This window comes from Corythoichthys intestinalis, chromosome 4 (genome assembly GCF_030265065.1).
Source record: "Corythoichthys intestinalis isolate RoL2023-P3 chromosome 4, ASM3026506v1, whole genome shotgun sequence".
Classification (NCBI taxonomy): Eukaryota; Metazoa; Chordata; class Actinopteri; order Syngnathiformes; family Syngnathidae; genus Corythoichthys; species Corythoichthys intestinalis.
The window spans coordinates 15,723,824-15,749,041 of NC_080398.1; the positions used below are offsets into that span (position 1 = coordinate 15,723,824).

At 36.5% G+C, this 25,218-nt stretch overlaps 2 protein-coding genes across 4 annotated transcripts in view; both read left to right on the forward strand.

The window, feature by feature from the left end:
• The first annotated feature begins 1,502 nt into the window (after positions 1-1,502).
• hacl1 (2-hydroxyacyl-CoA lyase 1) lies at positions 1,503-19,461 on the forward strand. Of its 2 annotated transcripts, none has more exons than XM_057834233.1 (17): positions 1,503-1,873; positions 9,409-9,513; positions 9,586-9,626; positions 9,688-9,768; positions 11,140-11,212; positions 11,285-11,362; positions 11,687-11,781; positions 11,863-11,975; positions 12,043-12,178; positions 13,066-13,171; positions 13,420-13,503; positions 13,592-13,693; positions 13,881-14,035; positions 14,165-14,323; positions 14,408-14,515; positions 14,622-14,808; positions 17,689-19,461. In XM_057834233.1, exons 1-17 carry the CDS (start codon positions 1,835-1,837, stop codon positions 17,719-17,721), a joined length of 1,695 nt encoding a protein of 564 aa, XP_057690216.1. In that variant the 5' UTR covers positions 1,503-1,834; the 3' UTR covers positions 17,722-19,461. The 2 variants fall into 2 exon arrangements, with proteins under 2 accessions (XP_057690216.1, XP_057690215.1); XM_057834232.1 differs by lacking the exon at positions 1,503-1,873 and adding an exon at positions 6,201-6,479 and having other exon boundaries at positions 17,689-19,459.
• Positions 19,462-19,486: 25 nt separating this feature from the next.
• colq (collagen-like tail subunit (single strand of homotrimer) of asymmetric acetylcholinesterase) overlaps positions 19,487-25,218 on the forward strand; it is a 35,156-nt gene continuing 29,424 nt past the window's right edge. The window contains exons 1-2 of one of the 2 annotated variants that reach the window (XM_057834234.1): positions 19,487-21,797; positions 22,484-22,593. In XM_057834234.1, coding sequence (XP_057690217.1) covers positions 21,689-21,797; positions 22,484-22,593 — 219 coding nt within the window. In that variant the 5' untranslated portion in view covers positions 19,487-21,688. The remainder of the gene's footprint in view (positions 21,798-22,483; positions 22,594-25,218) is intronic. The other variant, XM_057834235.1, reaches the window with a different exon arrangement.

The following is a 25,218-nucleotide window of genomic DNA, read 5'->3' on the forward strand; positions in this document are numbered from 1 at the left end:
TAAGTTTGTTGTATTTTACTGCAAGCCTTGCAAGCATGACACAAGTTGTGCTCAGTGCTTACTTACATTACACTTTTTGTGCTTAGAGTGTTTTATTCAAGTGACAGCATGGATTCCGTTCCCACACAGAGATGGTGTGAATGGTTTTCTGTCTCAAAATGTGCCCTGTGACTGACTGGTGTCCATTTTAGGGTGTAATTTTCCTGGTATGATAGGCTCTGGTATGATAGGCTCTGACTTAGGGTGGCCATTTCCACAACGGCAAAACAGAGGACACTTTGTGGCATTCAGTGAGGAAAGAAAAATCTCAACGTCAAAGTTAAATGTATGCTCCAATGTAGTCTAACACATTTTTCTTCATGATAATATTCATTCCACATATCCTCACAAGGGCTAGAATGCTTGAGCCTACTTCAGCTGACATCAGGCAAAAGGTGGAATACACCCTGAAGTGGTCAGCAGTCAACTGTAGGGCACATAAATAAAAAATAGCTGTGAATAAATGTGGAATTAAATAATTTTTAAAAAACGCACATTCCTCAAGAATGTTAAATCATGTATTGATAATGTTTCAAACGAAAATCTAACAGTACAGGGGCGTTACCAGGGGTGGGCAGTGCCCACCCACGGACATGCTCTGCCCACCCAAAGAATATTTGATGTATTACTAACGGCAGTCTGGGCACCGCGTTTGGTATCCCATTCATATAGTACTGGTGTGTTCTAAAAATCAACCTTTGCATTGTTACCTCCTCTTTCACCTTAAAAAAAAAAATGATGATAATAATCCGAGGGGGCGCTACACACATTTACGCATATTTTTATTTTTTTATTTTTTTAAATTCTATCAACGTTTTCACCAGTGTTCTCCTGGCTGTTGAGTTTGGTGAGTTTTGAAGCATTCTGAGGGGGTCAAAGTAGGGCTCAAAGCGTCGACGGGACAAAGAATGACTGCTAGGGGGCGCTTGGTGCTACATAGTGTATTTGGAATTTGTCTTGCCACAGTATCAAAGATTGCACCTGTCTTGACCTGCCTGTCGATTTTGGTGCATTTTGAAGCATTCTGAGAGAGTCAAATTGAGCTGAAAGGGGCTGCGGGACAAAGAGTAACTATAATAATAATAATAAAACTGAGGAACCACAATAGGTTATCTAAAAAAACACATTGTCATCTGCATGTCCATACTATTCAGTTATGGATGTGTTCTAAGTCAAATAAAATCAAATCAACTTTTATTTGTTTTGACCAAATCACAACAACAGTTATCTCAAGGAGAAAACAAAATATGTGTTAATGTATGGAGGACCAAAGCTGCCAAAATTAAAAATAAAAGTAATTAAAAATAATTCAATAAAAGGCAAAATATAAACGACTATAAATACAAAATAAGAATTAAGATACAAAAACTAAAAATAAATCCAAAAATAAATATGGAAATAAATAGCTAATTAAATAAAAGTAAAAATAAAAATGAATATATATACAGAAATAAGAAATTACATTAAAAATGTAAGAATAAATACAAAAATAAATGTGGAAATAAATACAAAAATAAATATATTGATTGAAATAAATGTCAATCAATAAATAAAAGCGCTTTGCCTTATATTTACTTATTTCATTGTCAGCGCCAACTTGCAAGTGGAAATGTAATTCAAATGAGGGGGCGTTCCTAAGGGTGCCATGGGTTGAACTATTCGCTTATTGGTTGATCGACATTCGATTTCTGAAATCTACTAGCCATGCCTGCCACAGATGACAGAACGTGGGTCTGAAAGTCAGGGAAACAGCCGACCTAGTTTAGTAGTCCTACTTGGTGAGAAGTGAGAGAATATGCATTATCCACCGTCGAATGTCAAAGCATGGTATAAGGTGAGTTTGTATGACAGTGGCATATTTTAAAATGAAAACTTGGTTATTCGTATGGCATGCTGCACTCTCTCTATATATCTGACTGCTACTGGTATCAAAGCTACTTGTAACTGCTCCAGTGTAGCTTAGCAGAAGTTACAACTAAGTTCTCATGAAAGCAAACGATATTCCTGCTCACCATAACATTGTTTTTAGAGTCTCTGACTTGAATAATTCCACTGACATCGCAACGTTGGATGCTCGGTGATTACAGGGATCCCAGGATCTCATCCAAATTCTGGGTTCAGACTGATGCAAGGACGTCTCAGGTTCCGACGTACAAAGGTTCAGAATAAGTGAATGTCATTAATAATTTGACTTGGACTATAGTTTCATTCATTCAAATGAAGTGTCAAGAGGAAATATTTGTGTTAAAAAAAAATAAATAACAAGCCGAATCATGACTTTGCCATCAGGGTTAAACCATTTTGTTATTTCAAGTCCTGTTTAAACACTAGAAATTACTTCTTCAGCTTTTATGCAATGCAACTTTTTAAATTGCAACTTGTTTTCCTGTTTTTTCATGGAGGACTTCGTGTGCAAGAATCCATGCCACGTCTGGATCCACCGGGAATTGTCCGCACACTACAACTACAAACTGTTCGGCGTGGATGATATTCTGTGCCAGCCCCCAACAGTCAAAGGCATAGCTATGGCAACCATAAAGTCATAAATTAAAGCTCTGTATTGAGGGACTCGGAAGGAAGTACAAAAATAAATTAAGACCATATTTTTTTCACCCATTTTGGAACGATAAACCCATATACAGTATAATATAGACCATTTTAAATTAAGTTTAAATATTTCATGCTTTTATTATTTATTACGCGCTAGGAATCTTAATTCATTTAGATTTGGAGTGCTTTCGCTGCCAGCCTCTCCCATTCAAAAATTGATTGGATGTCAAGCGCTGTCAGTGGCAGCCAATGAGTTAAATGTTGATGTTTATGGCTTGCAAAAATAAGAAACCCTAAAATTTTATGTCTCAGAATTACGAGGAAAAAAAAATTCTGGGCCCTGCAACACATTGTCTGTTATTGCAGAAATGTTGGTATAGTTTTAGTTGCCACTTCTGGGAGATGATTGGATGAAATTTTACCCATCAAAATCAAATTATGAGGTGTGGCACGCCCTCTTTGCTTGTTGGCTCTTTGAAAATGGCTTAACAAGTTCAACTTCAAAAGGGATAATGTAAAGTGCACATTTCTAATCAAAAACATAACATTAAAAAAAAAAAAAACAATAAAAGCATGAAATATCCCTGACCAAAAAAGTTAAATAAAATTATATAAATGCGAACACTTTCAGTCTAGGGCTAGGCACATACAGATGAGGCTAATCAATAACTAAATTTGCCATATACGATGTGTGCATGTTTAGTTATATTTTAGGACTAGTTGGTTCAACTTTAAATTACATATTTGCAGTTTTATGTGATGGTCCACATGGTCACCCCCCCCCATGTCGATGTCAGTCCCAGAAGTGCAGCTGCGACAGGCCTCGACTCCTGAAGAAATTCAGCAGATGTCAGAATTTTCTAATGTATTGAATGTCAACAACGAGACTATCCAGCCTGCGTCAAATATTTGGACTTGTTTTAAATGACAGCATAGAATGTTGGTTGTCGTTGATGTGACAGTACCTCAATAATGTGAAGAAATAATAAAGGCAATGATTGTTTTTCTGCAAAGTAATATTTTATTGATGACCAGTGTAATACAATACAAATGATAAACAGGCAATTGATGTACAAAAAAGGACTTCCAGCACAACTAACTCGTTCATCAAAAAAATTGTCCACTGGACACCAACATGAGCCACTTAAGGTCAGTAACTTTTTCCCCTAATACTGGCCAACTGCTCACCATCAGCATTCCCTGAAATGTAAATTTATTGCGTCTTCGGGGAGCTTTAGGGTAAAAAAAAAAAAAAAAAAAAAAAACACGTAGATAAGTGAGGACGAGAGATGTCTTATTGTTGAGGAACGACACCCCAACCTTCCTCAGAAGTATCTAGAAGAAAATAGATGACAACGGCAAAATGGTATAATAGATTAGCTACGAAAGCATTAAACGAGACACCAGCCGGTGCAAACAGTCTTCCGGAGCACCACACGAACTTGAATGTGTGAATTTTGCTTCACTAAATTGCGCTAACGCTAAACTATTCCTTGTGAGTTTAATGTTGTTAGCAGCTTTATCCATGTCCCGCCTTGCCTCGCAGTCTTCCGAGACCCAATGCAAGGTATTAGCTTATGGAAGATTATATAGATTCAACATACCTCAACTGGACTTAAGTAAAAAGTTTTTAAAAAAACACACACCAAATTACCAATTTAATACGTACCTTGTCCTCATCCAACCGATTGCCAGCATATCGTAGCCGCTTAGATTCCGACCTTCTCGTCTCGTCCCATTATTTTACGAAGCAAGCAAGCAGCAGGAAGGCAGACATTACTTCGTCGATCGAGAGGATCACTGAACTGGCATGTCGATCGACCAATGGGTGAATAGTTCAACAAATGTAGTACCGCCCCCTCATTTGAATAACATTTCCACTTGAACGTTGGCACTGACAATGAAATAAGTAAATATATGGCAAAGCGTTTTTATTTATTGATTGACATTTATTTCAATCAATATATTTATTTTTGTATTTATTTCCACATTTATTTTTGTATTTATTCTTACATTTTTAATGTAATTTCTTATTATTTGTGTATGTATTCATTTTTATTTCTACTTTTATTTAATTAGCTACTTATTTCCAAATTTATTTTTGTATTTATATTTAATTTTTGTATCATATTTCTTATTTTTGTATTTATTTTCGTTTTTATTTTGCTTTTTATTGATTGATTTATTTTTATTTTTATTTTTAATTTTGGCAGCTTTGGTCCTCCATATTAATGTGCAGGAGCCCTATACGCTAGATTTCGACCTACTTGAGCTTTGTAGCCTTTTTCTTTTCTTTTTAAATTTTTTTTTTTTATTTTCCCTCCCTCCCAGGTAAGACTAATGCCCACCCACACCTGGCATCCTACTAACACCATTGTAATAATATCTGTTCAACGCGGTTCATAAAATGCGTCGTGCATGTGACTTAAACGCATCTGCGTCTCATTGGCTCAAAACCCAGAAGTGGGTAAAAAAGGGGCAGACGGAGTTGTAAGCATAGATATTATATATTTAGATAACTAGATGCGTGATGCAAGTTTTCAGCCAAATGGGAAGGCATATATCAGTTGTCGGCCATGTTGTGTCAGTGCCATTTATATATATAAATATCTATCTATCTATCTATCTATCTATCTATCTATCTATCTATCTATCTATCTATCTATCTATCTATCTATCTATCTATCTATCTATCTATCTATCTATCTATCTATCTATCTATCTATCTATATAAGGGGGTGTCAAACGATTAACATTTTTAATCGAGTTAATTACAGCTTAAAAATTAATCGTAATTAATCGCAATTAATCGCAATTCAAACATCTATAAAATATGCCATATTTTTCTGTAAATTATTGTTGGAATGGAAAGGTAAGACACAAGATGGATATATACATTCAACATACGGTACATAAGTACTGTATTTGTTTATTATAACAAGTCAGATGGCATTACCATTATTAACATTATGTTAAAGCGATCCATGGATAGACTTGTAGTTCTTAAAAGATAAATGTCAGTACAAGTTAAAGAAATTTTATGTTAAAGCCTCTCTTAATGTTTCCGTTTTAATAAATTTTTTAAAATGTTCAATCAAAAAATAAACTAGTAGCCCGCCATTGTTGATACCAATAATAACACAATGCTCATGGGTGCTGAAGCCTATAAAATCAGTCGCACCCAAGCGCCAGCAGAGGGCGACAAAACTCCGAAAAACACAACAAGTACACATTTCACTGTGCTGTCATTTTAATCTGAGCGGGGCATGTGCGTTAATTGCGTCAAATATTTTAACGTGATTAATTAAAAAAATAATTACCGCCTGTTAACGCGATAATTTTGACAGCCCTAATATATATTTATCTGTAAATTTCTCATTTCAACCATCATTCAAATGGGGATGAAGCAAATTAACACCATACTTCAAATAATTATAAATATTTATATTTATAAACTATTAGTGTAACTCCAGCCTGTATCATGGCTGCGGGAATACGGTTTGATATAAACCAAACTGGGGGAAAATATACCAAGATTTCGCATGAATCATGAAAATTTTCGTAGGGAAAAACACTCCCTTTTGGTTCGCTGCAAAATAGCCTTCCAGAGAAGTACACTGCTTTAAAATGGCTGCCGATTTTCAACGGCGCCGATTCGTGATGTCTGCATCTAGCTCTTCATATGTTATCTATGGTTGCAAGGTTGCAACTTACATGTAATTGAAATCAACTATCACGCTGTACACACAGTAAGGCATTATAAGTTAGTCATCACTGCGATTTCGGAGATACATACGACACTTTCAACACTTGGTGGAATTTGTTGCTTCTGGACAACCATGGATGAAGTGACAGGAGCTCAACTCATTGCTGAGTCTCTTATGATTCAGGTCAGTTGAAAAATACAAAAACATTTGGAAACGGGCACTTAGACACTTTAAAACTGTGCATGTTGCTCTCTCGATTTTCAAAATGTACTGCGCAGTCTGTCATTTGAAACTCGGTCAGTGTTTGTGCTTAAGCACACCGTTTTTAGGTAAATGAGTCAAAGTTCACTAACTGTGTCAGTAGGTGAATTGGCCCACCGTTGAAATAAAAGAAAACAATTACCCTTTAAAGACGCCTGGCAGTAACAATCCACGAAGTTTGTAATTCAATTAGGGTGGTTTTATTGTGATATTGTCATTTTATGGCGTTTTGAAGGCGGGTATTGTAAGCTGCATAGTAACCTAAACTTTATGTATGATACAAATGAACAGTGAATATTATTGAATCTTATTAGCATTGCTCATATATTTTACTCGGCAGCCTTTTCTATTGTCACAAGTCTGTGTCTCTATATTTGCATGTTGAAGTATTGAAAATGAAGAGTGAAGGAAATATTGGTTCAACATCAAAACTGTACTTAAAACAAAACAAGTACCAGAGGTGGGTCGTAACGCGTTACATGTACTCCGTTACATTTACTTAAGTAACTTTTTGAGAAGAATGTACTTCTAAGAGTATTTTTAATAAGCTATACTTTTTACTTTTACTTTAGTAGATTTGTGAAGAAAAGAACGCTAATTTTACTCCGCTACAAGAGTTGTTACATTTTTTTCTCTTTTTTCTGCATATTAGATTTATTATTTTTTTAAACAGCGATGTCAAGAGTAGCTCTCCCGATTTCACCAATGAGACGTCGCAACAATAATCACATGACTCCATGATACCAATCAGACGCAAGCTTGCTGTTTTATTTTACGCCAGCCTGTTCAATCATGTGGTGTCTTTAAAGCACCGTAAAAAATGAAGTATATGAGATAGAGCGCTTCCCGCAACATGACTCGAAAGCATAGATTTTAACATACCTGTCAAGTTGTACGGTTTCGGCGTAATTTGTACAAGTGAGCACTGATTTTTAAATGTGTACGCCGTACGTTCAAAATCTGTACGTTTTTTTGTGCATTACGTTTTTTTTGTACTCCGTTCAGATTTTGTCACTGTTTCGGCAACGAGACAATGTGCGTTACTATGCGTTACTACGTTGGCTGAATGACGCGAGAAAAGTCAGAGACACAGAGAGAAGAGTGTTTGTTGTGACGCTGTAGCAAACGCGATGCTAGGCTGGAGGCTCCAATATTTCCTGACTGTAGCCGACAGCCTACAATCTACTCCTAGATATCACATGCATATAGAACTACATGCGAAATGACAGACTCAGCGGCGTTATTAAACAGCCGCCATTTTAAAGCAGTGGACTTCTCAGAAAGGCTCTGTTGTAGTGAACTTTCCTAGCTAACCTAAGTAACTTTTTATCTAAAATACTCCTAAATCGACAAAATCTTAACTTGATTCTACCTTTAAATGATGAAACAGTTTAAAAACTTTCACATGTCGAAAGTAGACGAGGGAACTAATGCAAAAACGGGAGCAAGTTTAACAACTTTAACAGTTGATTCACAACATTAAATGACTTCCAAACATGGCAAAGGTTAATATATATATATATATATATATATATATAATTTATTTTTAAATAAAAAAAACAGCAACATGAAAATAACACCAATTACATCGCCAAGTAACTACTCTTACATTCAGGTAACGGAGTTACTAACTCAATTACTTTTTGGGAGAACACATTTGTAACTGTAATTAATTGCTTTTTAAAAGTAAGATTAACAACACTGGTCACAAAGATGAAGTCTCCAGAATGAAAAGTGACAAAAGCGGAGATTTTATTCTGCCAATTTGTTGCCAAACACAATTTGCCTGCAGCTATTGCTGATCACTTCTCAGAATTAGCAAAAGAAATGTTCCCTGACTCAAAGATTGCATCGGTAAGTTAATTTGATCAATTAACATTTTTAATTTATAATTGGACACACTAACGAACTACCTTCAAGTCCAACTGAATTGTGAGTTGAAGTGCCATGAAGTGCAGCCATCAAAAGACATGATAGAAATTGCCAAAAGTGCTGCATACAATTATAACAAAAGTCACATTTAAATTTTAGTAACCATGATGGAGCTGAATTATTGATTGTTCTTTGATTGCACCAGGTTATATGTTACAATATTACCAATAAATTCGTATTATTTTAAAAATTGTTTTATTTTTGTTTCATATTGCTCGCTCTATACAACGTTGTAAGATTAGTCACCAATTTCTAAGGGCATACGTCACTATTTATAAGATTGCGAACGGCCTCGGGTTGACAGGTATGATTTTAACCTCCCTCTGTTTTTCGCACCGATTGACCACAGAAAACCGGAGATATGATCCTTTTAGTTTCAAAATAGTAATCATGAAGGAACTCTTCACTATTCAAACTAGAAGCTATTTTTTCACCAGAGGGCAATCGTGCTCTTTGGGCAAATAATGGTTCATTTATGTATTTTTTTTTCTTCATCGGAATGCAAAATTCATTCATTTTTTTGGGGCTTGATGTGGTTAAGTAATGGGTTATTGTACAGTATCAAGATAACAACAATTCATATACGGTAGATAATTTTCTGCTGAGGGAAAATTAAATACCGTTGTAAAAGAAAAAAATATATATATCGTAAGCAGTTACTCACAATGTTAGTCATACTTGAGTTTTCTTTTCACCAAATACTTTTTTACTTTTACTTGAGTAATATTATTTTGAAGTAACGCTACTTTTGAGTAAATTTTTTTGGCTTCTCTACCCACCTCTGACGATTACATCCAAAAGTATCAAGGGGACAAACAATAAACTTTATTTAACTCGGGAGAGACCTCTGCTAAAATGTACTGATAGCTGGCAGGCAATCCTAAAAACATATTCCCTAATGTATAACTGTTCCCTACAGAAAGTTGAATACATGTTTGGGATTGTTGGTGTTCCTATCATTGAAGTAGCCATGGCTGCTCAGGCTGCAGGGATCAAATACATTGGGATGCGTAATGAACAAGCGGTAAGAGGCACTGTAGATACTCTGCTTAGCTTCTTCACGTTCTTGTGTTTGATTCCGTATTCCATATTTTAGGCATGTTATGCTGCATCTGCTATTGGATACCTCACTGGAAGGTAAGACATTGTCATCCAAATAAAGCAATGCGTCAGCATGATTCTGCTTCCATCCATTCAGACCAGGTGCCTGCTTGGTGGTGTCTGGACCTGGACTCATTCATGCTTTGGGCGGAATGGCCAACTCGAACATGAATTGCTGGTAAAAAAAAAAAAAAAAAAGTGTAGCATTGATGCAAACACTTATTTTGATGTATCGTAATTTTCGGACTTTAAGCAGCTACTTTTTTCCCTCAATTTGAATCCTGTGGCTTTATAGTCCAGTGTGGCTTATTTGTTGATTTTTGTGGGTTAGCAGGTAACACTTTATTTGAAAGCAGCGTCATAAGACAGCCATAAGACCGTCATAATTATGACATGACATTATCATGGGCATTGCTGAATGCTTATGACAGATGTCATTAAGTGTCATCCGGTAAATTATGTCACTAACTCCAGCTTGGAACTTTTACATCCATTCAAAAGTGAGATAATTTGCCGGATGACACAAAATGACATCTGTCATAAGCATTCATTATCGCTCATGGCAGTGTCATGTCATAATTATGATGTCTCATGGCGCCACTGTCAAATAAAATGTTACCAAATTCCATAACTAGCTGATGAAACAATTAGAACAGTAACTATGGAAATAATTAGCACAAAACATGAATTTTGATTCGTTATTTACATCTGTGGTGCCGCAATGCACGCTAGGAGGCATGTTGGACAACAACAGTGTTGACAGCAGGTAGCAACAGAGGTTGACTGTCTCCCCCAAGAAAACAGTGATGGCCAAATTGAAGCTTCTTGAAGCAATGAAGATTTGCAGCCAATTGTTTCAAAGCTTTATGGTGGTTCATTTGGTCTTATGACTGTCTTATGATGTAGCTGTCAAATAGAGTTACCGGTTGATATCTTTTGGTGTAAATATCAAATAATACCGCAAGGGCAGCTGCGGCTTATAGTCCAGTGTGGCTTATCTATGAACGAATGCCGTTTTCATGTCAAATTTGGTGGGTGGCGGCTTATAGTCAGGTGCGCCTTAAAGTGCGAAAATTAATTATTCATTAAATAATTTTGGGGTTCTGAATTCAAATATGACTTGAGTTCTTTTTGTAAGTTCTCGTTTTTCTTTAAAATGAAGTTTAAAAAAAGTATGCCGTCTAAAAACTGATGGCATCTTCGAAATAAGCATCCGAATATAAAAAAATTAATTTAAAAAATGTGTAATTTGCAATAGCTGCTAAGAGATGGCACCAAAGCATTTCTTTTTTTTCTATGACTAATAGAAGCTCCTCTACTCACTTCAGCATAGTTCTTTGACCTAAGATAAATTATGTTAAAGTGCTACCTTTCCCTAGACAGTGCTTTTGGTGTCATATATTTTAGGCCGTTTTAGAAAAAGCACAGTAACAGTAAGTAGACAAGTTTGTCAATGAGAAAAGGAGGAAGATAGGGTGAAAATACATGTAGTGAATCGCCAAGTGAAGGAAGTACGCATCTGAAACGTATTTTGCTGTCTCGCATGCAGGCCAGTGGTTGTTATTGGGGGATCCTCAGATAGAAGCCAAGAGACAACCGGAGCCTTTCAAGAGTTTCCTCAGGTAATAAACAGGCGAATCTGTATTTACTACTGATGAATGTTTGCTTGTGCTTGAATTCTGTCAATTCTTAAGGTGGAAGCATGTCGTCTGTATAGCAAATTCTCCGCAAGGCCAAGCAATCTGGACGCCATCCCTGCAGTGATTGAAAAGGTGACATATTAATATTATGATCACTGCTTTCCTCCTTTTATTTGATCATCTCAAATTGATATTAAACAAACGTAATTACATATTTTTTAGTAGTTTAGCAATAATATATGGATGTGGTGAACTGAATGAATTGTGGTGGTTATGGGCTAAGTTCTACGGGGAATAGCGAAAATCTGAGGTTTGCTTAGAGATTTTCCAAGATTGGGGGGGGCACTACTTTTGTTTCATTAATGTTCCCCAACTCACTTTAAAAGATTCTTGGGACAGTGCCAAAAAGACAGCACTGCAATTGTAAACTATTTCATTATGTTTGACTGCACCTAGGCTGTTCGTACAAGCATGTATGGACGCCCAGGCGCTTGTTACGTGGACATTGCAGGGGATATGGTGAATGCTAAAGTGGACCGACGCAAAGTCAGGTTTGTCATATTGCTGTTTTCTGTTATCTGATATTAGATGCAAAATTCCTATACGTTCTGCCTACTGTATTTCACTTGCAGATTTGTCCACTGCTGTCCGCCTCTTCCCATCTGTTTAGCTGATCACAATGCAGTGACAGAGGCAATCACTGTCTTGAAATCAGCTAAAAGACCTTTGGTCATCATTGGCAAAGGTAAGGCCAATGGATTTACTTTTATGTCTTAATAAGAGATCCTCCAGTCCCAGGTTGTGGCCCACAGGTGCAGCTTATGGTCGAGCAGAAGCTGCCCTGAGGGACTTTGTGGAGTTGAGCCATCTGCCGTTCCTTCCCACGCCCATGGGGAAGGGGGTGCTTCCTGATGATCACTCCAATTGTGTGGCGGCTGCACGCTCCAGGTAAACTGCAAAAAAACATCTTTTCAGGGCAGCAACCAACGATTATTTTCATAATTGATTAATCAGACGATTAATTAAACGATTAATCAGATAAACGGCACTTTTTTCAGTTACCTTCACATTTTATCATGTTGTTTTTGGCATGTTGTAAGCAGCAATGAAGACAAAATTGATGACTATTTCCTTAAAAAAATACTTCCTGACTTAAATGTAGTCTACAACTGTATCGATTATCAAATTCGTTGGCAACTAATTTATGAATCAATTTAATCGATTAGTTGTTGCAGCTATTAAGAAGCTAGTTTAGACAGTAAGATGTCTGAAAATTGGCAAAAATGTGAATTGTTGTTTTCAAAAGTAAAAGCAGATTTTTGTTCATGTCCTAGTTTGACTTAACAAAAATATAATGAAGAAATCGTATAATATTTACAACTGAGAAGTTCCATATATGTTATAATTTGAAGAATTTAGACAAATTTAAGGTTAAGAAATTCCTAAACGATTAATCGGTTATCAAAATAGATGTCAATTAATATGCTAATCGAGTAGTTGTCAATTAATCGATTCATTGTTGCACCTCAGCAAGTATCCAGTTCACTGTGTGACTCTATTGTGTCTATATTGAACAATGTATAACTGGAGAGAATGTATGAAAATTGTTTCCAGTACTTCAAAAAAATAATACATAGCAAATAACTAATGTAAATGATCAATGTGCTTCACTTTGTTCTAGAAAGGGGAGTAGCTGATAAAATATACTTGTGGAAACAATTTGCTCTAATTACATTCATTTTAATTAAAATATCAAGCTAAATGTGAATAATTGTTTGGATTTTGTTTGTCATCGTATTTCTCTTTCAACTCAAATCAAACCCGTCGAAATGAAGAGCTCTTCTCAAGACAGATGTTGTGCTTCTTCTTGGAGCCCGACTTAACTGGATCCTTCATTTCGGTCTGCCACCTAGATTTGACCCCGAAGTGAAGATCATCCAGGTTAGTAATTATCAAAATAACACTGTGTGCTTCATGTCTATTCATGTTTTTGATGTATTTATTGTACAGTACTTTGATTGATTTCGGAAATGCGGTGCTGAGTTTGAACATATTTCACATTTCACTTTATTGCGTTGTAGTTTACCAGATTCTTTATATTTCACTCACAAACGTCCATGTCGGAAATCTTCTGGGAATCTTGGTTTAATGGCTCTATGGTACTATTGCCACACTATTTTTCTGTGCAGGTTGATATTTGTCCTGAGGAGATGGGAAACAATGTGAAGCCTGCCGTTGCTCTCCTGGGGGATATCAATGCTGTTGTCTGTCAGGTACGTAAGGCTAAAAATCTTACCTAATTGATTTACTGATAATAGAAACTTCATATTTTATCAAGTATTATTCTCTTGTCTGCTTCAGTTGCGGGACTTTCTTTTGAAAGATGGCTGGAGGTATCCTTCTGATACAGAATGGTGGAGCACACTAAAGGAGAAAATGGACAGCAATGCAAAAATATCGAATGTAAGAATTTATGGATTTTTAAAGAATAGTCCTTATATCAATACTTAACCTCACAAGCATGTTCTTTGAAACGAGCTGATATTTTAACCTAGAATCTTTGTGACCCATGTAGTAACTACATGCGTAACCACATTTTCTAATAAATTTGGAGCCCACTTTACTTTCTGCCTTTTCTGATTTTCCACAGGCGCTCGCTCTACAGTCAGTGTTACCTATGAACTATTACACGGTCTTTCACCACATTTCTCGGCTGCTGCCACACGACTGCATTATTGTCAGTGAAGGTGCAAACACCATGGACATTGGACGCACTATGTTGAATAACTATTTACCTCGACACAGGCAAGCAGCTCTTAGGTTTTATTAGGAAGTGGCACTAGCTTCTGCAGTTACATAGTTAACTATTTGAATTAAGAGTCGGTCCAAACATACGGTATTTAGTCCGTTATCGTTGTTCTTTATGACGTGTAGGTTGGATGCCGGAACATTCGGAACAATGGGAGTGGGCCCTGGTTTTGCTATAGCTGCAGCTGTTGTGGAAAGGAACAAGAATAAAGGCCAACGGGTCGTCTGTGTGGAAGGTGACAGTGCCTTTGGCTTTTCCGGCATGGAGGTTGAAACCATGTGCAGGTATACTGTTTGACTTGACTCTCATTCTGTTGTAATGGATTTCCTGAGGTAATCATTTGTAATCATTTTCTCTTTTTTAAACAGGTATAGCCTTCCTATTATCGTGATTGTAGTGAATAACAATGGTATATACAGCGGAGTGGACCCTGAGACATGGAAAGAAATGGCAAAAATGGGAGACCTAACCAGCATGTGAGACAAAAATCATTGTTTAATTTGTGTCGGATCAGCAGATGTTTGCTGTTGTGTGTGTGTTTTTTTTTTTTCCAATACTTGTCCATGTCCATGTCCTAATTAGTGCACCCCCTGTGACCCTGCTCCCTGAGGCGCGCTATGACCAAGTGATGGCAGCATTTGGCGGGCATGGTTTCTTAGTGAGGACTGTGGAGGAGCTGTGTAATGCTTTGCAGCTCAGCTTGAATGACTGGGAGAGGCCAAGTCTTCTCAACGTGCTAATAGACCCTTCCTCTGACAGAAAGCAACAGGTACACAAGCACCTCAACTAGAGTTGAGCCGCTAAGATCTAGACCCGTAATAACCTGCAAAATCACAACACATTATACAGAACTGATTGCAATACAGAGACCACACATAATGAAGACTGTTAATAAAACGCAGCACAGGGTCAAGGATGGACTAAGCTCTTACTTGCCATTCCACTAATGTCCTCTAAGAGGAAGTATTGGTCTTTTTTTGGCCCATTACCCATCCTCGCCACTGAACATAAAAAAACTTATACAGTACTACTACTTTTTGTAGGGCTTTACATTTGTTTTGGCATTTGACACTTATTTATATTATATACTGTATAAAGTATCAGCCAAAAGTTTGGAGACAACTTTTCATTCGTGTGATTTTAAAATTTTTTTTTATTTTAATGACTATTTACATTGTAACTTCTCACTGAAGGTAATAAAACTATGAATCATAGACTTCATAATGGTATTGACCAGACACGGGGCGCGGGGCAGATTAATAGGGGGCCTATTTCCGTCAAAGCTGACCAAGTGGAAACACAGACAAAGAGCTTTTTACGTTGAAAATTCTTGTGAATAAATGTGTAAATCCCTTAATTCTTTATAGATATGGACGTAAAACAGTTTTGATTCTTGGTTAAAAGCAAAAAAAAAAAAAAAAAACTTTTATTTGACGTCAGTATGTCGAATGTGCTGCTCGTCTTTAAGTGACTGTGGCGCCGCCTTACCACAACAAAGAGCTTTTTACATTGAAATTCTTGTCAATAAATGCCTAAATGCCTAAATTCTTTTTAGATATGGACATACAACAGTCTCAATTCTTGGTTAAAAACAAAACAAAAAACAAAAAAAAACGGGCAGTTAGCATTTATTTTAAGTAAATATGTCAAATGTGCTGCTCGTCTTTAATTATTGTGGAGCCGCCTTACCACAACAAAGACCTTTTTCCAATGAAATTCTTGTAAATAAATGCTTAAATCCCTGAATTCTTTTAGATATGGACGTAAAACAGTCTCGATCCTTGGTTACAAGGAAAAAAAAAAGGGCAGTAAAATTTATTTTACGTAAATATGTCGAATTTGCTGCTCGTCTTTAAGTCACTGTGGCGCCACCTTACCACAACAAAGAGCTTTTTACGTTGAAATTCTTGTGAATAAATGCTTACATCCCTGAAATCTTTATAGATTATGGATGTAAAAATGTCTCGATTCTTGTTAAAAGAGCAAAGAACCGGGCAGTTAGCATTTATTTTACATAAATATTGCGAACTATGATGCCAATGCCGTAGCGGCTAATTTCTCCCATTGATTTTTTTTCATGTTTCAAAGTGCATGCATGGTACGAAAAATATAATAATTACCTTGACTCCTTGAACAAATCACTCCTGAGACAATCCTTCCTGTTTGTATGCAGTACAGCTTTTGTACTTTTATCCTAAATCCGGCGTTGAATCGCTGCATGTGTCGCTGCGACCGACTGCGAATAACTGAAGCGGATTGTAGGATGGGCCCCCTGCCACAGGGCGTTGCGCAGTGGCTGGCCGAATTGACCCGTCAATACAATTATGAAGTCTATGTATAAATGAACACGTTTGGAATTATGTACTTAGCCAAAAGAGGTGAAATAACTAAAAACATGTATATTATTCTAGTATCTTCAAAGTAGCAACCCTTATCTCTGATTACCGTACTTTTTTGCACACTCTTGCTTGCCATTCGCTTGATGAGCTTCAAGAGGGAGTCACCTAAAATGATTTTTGACTTCACACTTCACAGGTATGCTTTTTCAGGGTTAATTAGTGGAATTTATTGCTTTTACAATGGCGTGGTGGGCTTCATTTGTGTTGTCCAAACTGTCGGATTGTACTGTAAATATTATATATTATTCATATTTTGACACTTAGTTATCCTAAAAAAAGCACTAATACATATCCACGCAATGAATAAAGTTACATAGTGGAGCTATTTATTGAGTGCAGCCGTGGCAGTTTATTCCAATCAGCCATTATTTAAAAAAAAATTTATTTACAATAATTGTGTCATTGTTTAACCATCTATGCCAGCAACATATAGTGACAGGCCGAATAATTGAATGCACTTCCATTTAATGGCAGAAGGTACAATTATCCCATTACCATACATACTAGTACAACACAATAATGGATTTTGTTTCAACAATACAGGGCCAAGTAAACTGAACGCACCCCCCAATATATGCCTTGTCTTCACCCTTGAGAACCCACAGGTTAAATTTGGCCTATATGAATGGTTGCATCTCCCAAAAACTTGTGTTCTTCAAGTTTAATCGGATTTTGGAAAAACTGGGTAGATGAAACAGAACAGAATAAACACACGCTCACTAGTAGAGGTAATTCTTCTTGTAGACGTCAATAATGATTGTCTTGGACACAAAGGCAGTGAAGCAGCTGATTGGCTGGCACCTGAAGATGGGAACGGGTGAAACAAATGTCTAGGTTACAGAAAAGAATTGCAACTGTAAAGCTGGTTGGAATTAAAATCAGCAGCATTCCAGTTGGTGATTATTAAAGACCAACAAGCGACTCAGTGTTTATTTGACTGCAATGTGTCCCTGAGCGCTAAATCCTTCCACTCCACAGGTGCACAGTGGAGCTGCTCCTTTTCAGTCACTATCCCTCAACCCCACATCAACTTGACCCCTCTATTTCTGGTCTATTATAATTAGAAAGCGGGGCCTTCTTTGTTTATGTTGAATGTATCCATGCAACACTCTTTGCGTGGTCGCATGGATACATTCAGGTGTTGGAAGGTTCCATTGAGGGATTAAGCTCCACGATCATGCCTTTCTTATATAAATAACATCTTTAAATTACGAATGAACATAATTTGGTTCTTTTCTCTGTATTTCCAGGAATTCCCTTGGCTGACCCGTTCCAACTTGTAAAAGGAAAGTGAAACTATTTTGTTATCACAGTAGAACCACTGGACACTTATTCCCATGATTAATTACCACAATGTTATTAATATTTGTTTTTTAAGTGAAGTTGGGACATTTTCAAAGACTGGCAAGTGACATTCGCTGGCTTTTAATACTCTACTGTTTGTTAATACTCTACAGTATATGTAATGCCGGACGTAAAGGACGTAGGTTTGCAAAGGGACAGCAGGGACATAACACTCCCAACTTTTCAGGATGCTCAAATTATCCCCACCAACTTTTAAGCAACCTTATTTGCATTATATATAATGAGTTATATAGGTCATTTAGATTGTCTTCCCATACGTTTTAAGGAATTGAATAGACCTCGCAACTTCAAAATGTTTCTTTAGAAGTTTTTGAAAACAAAGGTTCAAATCGAACGTTGTATCACCTGAACCAGTACACATGAAAGTTAGTACAAGTCCATACAGATGTATTTTGGATTGATCATTTAACCTATCAATTAATTAGGTTCATATTCTTGAGAAATGTAGCCCTGACCCCCGTTCAATAATTTGTTTGGTCTTATTAATGTCCCATCCCCAGCAAAAAGTGTAAATGCAGGTTATCCTGTTATATCGTCCCTGCCAGTGTTCGAACCAAACCTACGCCCTTGGTATAATGCCAGTATTGTATGTTCAAACGTTTTCCTTACATCAGTTTCATTTGACTTCCTCGCTGTATCATTTCTGAAGATATGGATGATGTGGAATTTCAAAAAATAAGGGAGGGCAACTGGGTTTAGAATTATGCATTCATTTTGAATGTAATTTTATAATTATTAAAATTCCTTTTAATGAAATTTCACAATTATGGATTATATAATAAATTAATGTTATTTCATATGTAGTGACGAAATTCTTTTAAGTTGTTTTTATGTATATGGCGGAAAACACTCAGGTGACTTGAAGTTCCGCTCTGCGACCCCCACTTTGGCCAAATTTCAAAATTGTCCTATATGCATGTGTGATACAGAATTAGAAAGCTTAAAATCTCAATTTTCTGGGGGAAGAAATATTTTAAACAGGAGGGCATTTTAAAAGAAAAATGTTAAACCCCTAAACCCTAACTCGAGGTGAGAGCATGAGAAAGCATAATTAAAGACACCATGATTTTAACAAGATATTATCGTGTACTTACCTTGTTTTGATCCAAAAACTCTGTGTAGCATGTCTCATCGAGTGTCAAGACACAGCTTTGAATGGCCACAGCCAGACTTTTGGGGGATTTTATGGGTGAAACACAGTAATATAACAAGGTTTGCAATGCAGAAATCGCAGGCATCAAGGAGTGATCGAGATTTTCTTTTTCAAATATTTACCCTTTAAACGTTTTTTAAAAAAAAATATTTACAGACACTATTTTTTTCATTGTGACGGGATTTGTTTAAAAGTTTAAGATATGCAAGTGAATAATTTTATAAAGTCATTTTTAACTAAATATTAGACATCAATTAATGATTCTAAGCTAAAAATGATAGACATTTCGAATTACTTTTTTTTATGGCTGGGTTGAAACAAAAGCGGTTGCACGATGTCTGTAAACAGGGGTCTCTAGGGTAAAACAGACAAATTAAAAATAGTTCGGGGGCTTAATGTGCCATGAAACTGCTAAGGCAGCATATCTAGACATTTTGTTCCATCAAACACAACAGTTCTTTTGGCTTAAAATACAGCAGTTTTTTTTTTTTTTTTTTTTAAGAGGGGTGCAAAAGCAGAAACTGCTTTTTCAGCCTTGTCTGAAAAAGCAGCCAACAAGCAGCCTTGTCTGTGTTCTTTCTGTCTGTCTGTGTTCTATTCTATGTAGAATAATTGACCATTGTATTAGAACCTTGATCCTGATGGTGAATGAGAAGTGACCGTCAAGCTTTATGAAGTGCAGACACTTTCAGTTTTAGTGAGCGACACTTTTGAATTGGAATGAGACATTGAAAACTGGCGACACCTTTTTATAACCAAATTTAAGCCTAAGCACTGGGTTTATTTGATAAGTTACAGATGAATCAATTATAACTGTCAACCAATAAAGTAAAACCAATTTTCTGTATGTATGAATGATTTGAAAAAAAAAAAAAAAAAATTAAAACAGTACTACAGTTGAACAATCATGGATAATGATTGTATTAATACTTCAGAACAACCATACTGGTGATAAAAATGATGCTAAAATGAATTCATAGTCACATGAATTAATACTGAAGTCATCATTAATGCTAAAAATGTATATGGCGGAAAACACTCAAGTTCCGCTCTGAGACCCCCAATTTGGCCAGCTTTCAAAATTGTCTGATATGCACGTGTGATACACCATCAGCTTAAAATCTCAATTTTCTGGGGGAAGAAAAATTTTGAACAGGAGGGCATTTAAAAAAAAAAAAAAAAAAAAAAATTAAACAGCAAAACCCTATCTGGAGGTGAGAGCACGCGAGAGCAGAATTACAGACGCCATGACATTAACGAGATATGATCGCGTATTTACCTCATTTCGATCCAAAAACTCCATGTAGCATGTATCACTGAGTGTCAAGACACAGCTGTGAATGGCCACAGCTGGATTTTTTTGGGGATTTTATGGGTGAAACGTGGTAATATAACCAGGGTCGCAATGCAGAAATCGCAGACATCAAGGAGTGGTTGAGATTTTCCTTTTCATATATTTCCCCTTTTAAATGTTTAAAAAAAAAAAAAAAAATTCTTTGTTTGGATCGATTATTTATCTAACATATCGTAGAAAATGTGACAGTAACAAAAAAAATACAACCAAGCGATAGTTCGGAGGTAGATATCCGTGACTTATTTACAGACGCCATTTTTTTCACTGTGACGTAATTTGTTTAAAAGTTTAAAATATGAGAGTGAATAATTTTTTAACGTCTTTTTTTTTATTTTTTATTTTTATGAAATAGTAGACATCAATTAATGATTCTAAGCTAAAAATGAAAGACATTTTGAATAATAAATATAATTAATTACCTTCGTTTTATGGCTGGATTGAAACAAAAGTGGTTGCGCGACGTCTGTAACCGGGGGTTTCCAGGGTAAAACGGACAAATTAAAAATAGTTTGGGGGCTTAATGCGCCATGAATCTGCTATGGCAGCATATAGACATATTGGTCTGTCAAACACAACAGTTGTTTTGGCTTAAAATACAGCAGTTTCTTTTAAAGAGGAGTGCAAGAGCAGAAACTGCTTTTTCAGTCTATATCGTATACTTACATCACCTAGATGTAAAACGAGTTACTTAAAGCCTAAATTCATATTGATTGCAGTTCGTTCAATTGTATTTAAGTACCTTTTTTTGTTTTGTTTTACGCTTTCTTCCGTGACGTTTTCTTTCCTCTCATACTCTATACTAAAGCAGACATGGAAGGGCTTTTATATTAAGAGAGATAATGTATTCCCAGAAGTATTTACTGCCCTCACATTCCCCTAAAGAGCCCCAGTGGAAAAGCAGACAATTTATTTTGTAGGACAGTCAAGGCAATAAAACCAGTGTGGCCTGGAGTAAATGGACAATACAATTGATATGGGGCTGCCTAAGTAAAAAACTAACCAATCAAAATAGCATCAAAGACAGAAAGATAACATAAAACTATGTGCTAATGCACATAGGATCTTGTAGTAAGGCAAACTGTGACCGATCAGTGTTTGGTCCCCCCTGTGAGGGGAGTGGAAACAACAAAGGCACCCCCTTGCAGTAGTAGAGATCTAATATTGGCAACCATAAGCAGCTGGCAGGCCGCCTCCTGTAATTTTAGCGCACACGGATGCGGAGGAAAGGTTTAATGGGCATTGGTGGACGTGCCCCCCTCGTGAGGGCGTAAAGACAGCAGAGCGGAGAGGAGAGTGAGAATGGGGAGGTGAAACGCAGAGAGGAAGGCAGGAAGGACGAGAGGGCTGCTTTCGGCTTCACTAATAAAGTCAGGCAACTATGAGCAGCAGCATGACTCCTCTAGCACATGGACTCTATCTGACTCTGTGCTTTTACTATGGCTTGGCCCAATCGTCTTTCCTGGACAGCTTTAATTCATTCCCTGCAGGTAAGACCATTGCCATTGTATGTATTTACTGTATGTGTGCAAACATGCATGCACAAGTATTGAAGCATGAAGAAAAACCAAGGTGCAATTTAAGAAAATGCACTGCAAGACCTGCACCTCAACAAAATTTAAAGAGGATAATTTTTGATTATCGAAATGAATCTACTGATCAATGTTTTTGTGTTTTTTCTTTTTTGTAATTTTCCAATGAAAAGGTCCGTTTTAGTAAAGCACCCAGTGTGATGCGGACCTGAAAAGTAATATTACTTATAATAGTTTGCTTTCTTTGCAATAGTTGTTTATCTTACATTTTATGTTAATGTATTTGTAATTAAGTAGTCTTGTAAACGACTCTTGTTATGTTGTTGTTGCCCATGAGCTGGACTGGAAATGCCTCTATAAATAGCCAATGCAGGGGTACCTCATGTCTGCACGAGGAACTGTTGGATGGGTACCACCATTTGATAGGCTGCACCTGTTTCCTCAATGCTAACTGTTTGTGGTTGACCCTCTTTCGGATTGCATGGGTTTGCCACCAGTTGTCGTCTATGCATGTTCATCAATTACTGTCCCAGTGACTTTTGTACTCAAAAGAAAAACATTCAAGGACTGTTGTGGACTCTTCTCAATGTCTTCCTTCTGTAAATGACACACTTGTCCCCTCCTTGCTTTTGCACCTTGCACAGCGCTCGCTCCACAGGAACAGCAGAGGAGGTTGAACCCATGCTGTTTAGTGAGTCCACCTCCACCCCCACTCTTCCCTCCACCCTTTTCACTTTGGCGCCGCCACACTCATGTGAGTACAAGTCATGTGACCATCGTCCTATTGTGGAATATCTGACATGTGTCAATGTTGACATGTCCTTGGGTGATATCCAACATGTGTCACACGATCGCTTTTTTAACCTATGAGTAGACATGAGTTATAGATACCTTCATACATGTTGTAGATGGATAGATGTCATAGTATGCTTTGGCTTAGCATAGGATGTTATATCAGGGGTCGAGAACCCCCCAAAAACACATGAAATATAAAATGTGATTCCACGAGAGCCATTCAGTGTGTGTGCGTGTGTGTGTGTATATATATACATATATATATTAGGGCTGTCAAACGATTAAATTTTTTAATCGAGTTAATTACAGCTTAAAAATTAATTAATCGTAATTAATCGCAATTAATCGCAATTCAAACCATCTATAAAATATGCCATATTTTTCTGTAAATTATATGTGTACAGTGGTACCTCTACATACGATCACTTCGACACACGATCTTTTCGACATCCGACGTAAAATTTGAGCCGCCATTTGTTTCTACATCCGACGAGTTGCTCGAAATACGACTACATGACAGCACTGCAAACGAACGCACGGTGGATTTTCTTGTGTGAGAAATCAACACAGTTTTCAAAAAAAGTTGATACAGTTGGAGAAACAAGGAAAAAAGTGATGCTTACCTTTGAAATGAAGATGCAAGTTATAGAAAAATATGAGCTTGGGGTGCGCGTCCCTGAACTGGCTCAACAATACAGCTCCATGGTCCTCTTCCGACCACCGTTCGCCACTATTTATAAGTTAAGGTGACAGTTATTATTGTGGTAACATTGCCAAGGAAATCGCCAGCTTCGTCACGTTTTTATCATTTATTTAAGAACTTATCCAACACAAAACGCCCATTGTCTTAAGCAGTTGACCGCTCTCAAGAAAACGAAAGTATTATCTCTACCGCACCGACCTATCTCACTGAGACGTCACCTTCGCGGTGCGTTCAGGGACAGTAAAAAGTGTCCGCCATATTAGAATCCGATTCGTTACATTATTTACAGGAATAATTATTAATTATTCTTCTTATTATTATATTATTCTGAATTATTTATTTATAACTTATTTGTTTTTCTATGTTTAATTGCCATTTGTAACAGTGCCAGCAGTATTTATTAAGAATTTAGTGTATGTTTTTAGGCTTTGGAACGAATTAATGGAATTATAATGTATTCCTATGGGAAAATCCTGCTCGACATACGACCATTTCGACTTACAAACAAGGTCCTGGAACGAATTAAATTCGTATGTAGAGGTACCACTGTATTCTGTAAAATAATTTTTTGGAATGTAAAGATAAGACACAAGATGGATATATACATTCAACATACAGTACATAAGGACTTTAGTGGGCATTTCACTCTACTGTCATTTAAATCTGTCTATGCTGTCCTCACTCCGAAGCGTCTACTTTTTCCAAAGCTAGACAGCTAGTGAACGATGCCTTAATAATCAGACTTCTTCCTTTTTCATCTGATTTATTAATAAAAGGGCCTCAAACCATTGTCCTCTTTAGACCGTCGTAAAACTACAAAAAAAAAAGTACACAAGCATTGCATTAGCAACAACGTTAGCTTAGCACGCTATACAGGTTCACTAAACATAAACAAAAAGCATCTCATACACAAAATATAACATTTCGCTTACTAACATAATTTGTACATTCTTTACAACAACCATACTTACGGACAAATCTTGTCCAAGGATCATATAAGCACAACATTACAACGTAGGCGTCAGCCCGAGACGTCATGCAGCCATATTGAACTGGCAAGAAAGCAATAAACCATGTCGCAAAGCGACCACAAGAGTTCGCTGTTAGACAGCACAAAAAAAAAACCTTGCTGTAAAACTTACCAAAAGGCAGAATACTGTCTGACATGGGACAGTGCGGGACATGTGCGTTAATTGCGTCAAATATTTTAACGTGATTAATTTAAAAAATTAATTACCGCGCGTTAACGCGATAATTTTGACAGCCCTAATATATATATATATATATATATATACACATACACAGTATATGGCGGAAAACACAGACAAAGCTGAAAAAGCAGTTTCTGCTCTTGCACCCCTCTTTAAAATAAACAGCTATATTTTAAAAGAACAGTTGTGTTTGATAGAATAATATGGCTATATGCTGCCATAGCATGTTCATGGCGCATTAAAAACTATTTTAATTTGTCCCTTTTTACCCTGGAGACCCCAGTTTACAGACACCGCGCAACTGCTTTTGTTTCATCCAAACCATAAAAAGAAGGTAATTATATTTATGATCGAAATGTCAATCATTTTTAGCTTAGAATCATTAATTGATGTCTAATATTTTGTTTAAAAGTAAAAAGGACTTTAAAAAATTATTCACGCGCATATTTAAAACTTTTAAACAAATTACGTCACAATGAAAAAAATGGCGTCTGTAAATAAGTCACGGATATCTACCTCAGAACTATCGCTTGATTGTATTTTTTTTTTTGTTACTGTCACATTTTTTACGATATGTTAGATGATAAATAATCGATCCATACAAAGAAAAAATGAAAAAAAAAAAAAATTTAAAAGGGTAAATATTTGAAAAGGAAAATGTCGACCACTC

Bases quoted from the DNA above. Each gene is read 5' to 3' on its own strand.
- hacl1 (XM_057834232.1), top strand. From the start codon at position 6,429: ATGGATGAAGTGACAGGAGCTCAACTCATTGCTGAGTCTCTTATGATT. The intron at 11,213-11,284 runs GTAATAAACAGG...TCAATTCTTAAG, and splicing joins CCTTTCAAGAGTTTCCTCAG to GTGGAAGCATGTCGTCTGTA. The intron at 13,694-13,880 runs GTAAGAATTTAT...GATTTTCCACAG, and splicing joins GCAATGCAAAAATATCGAAT to GCGCTCGCTCTACAGTCAGT.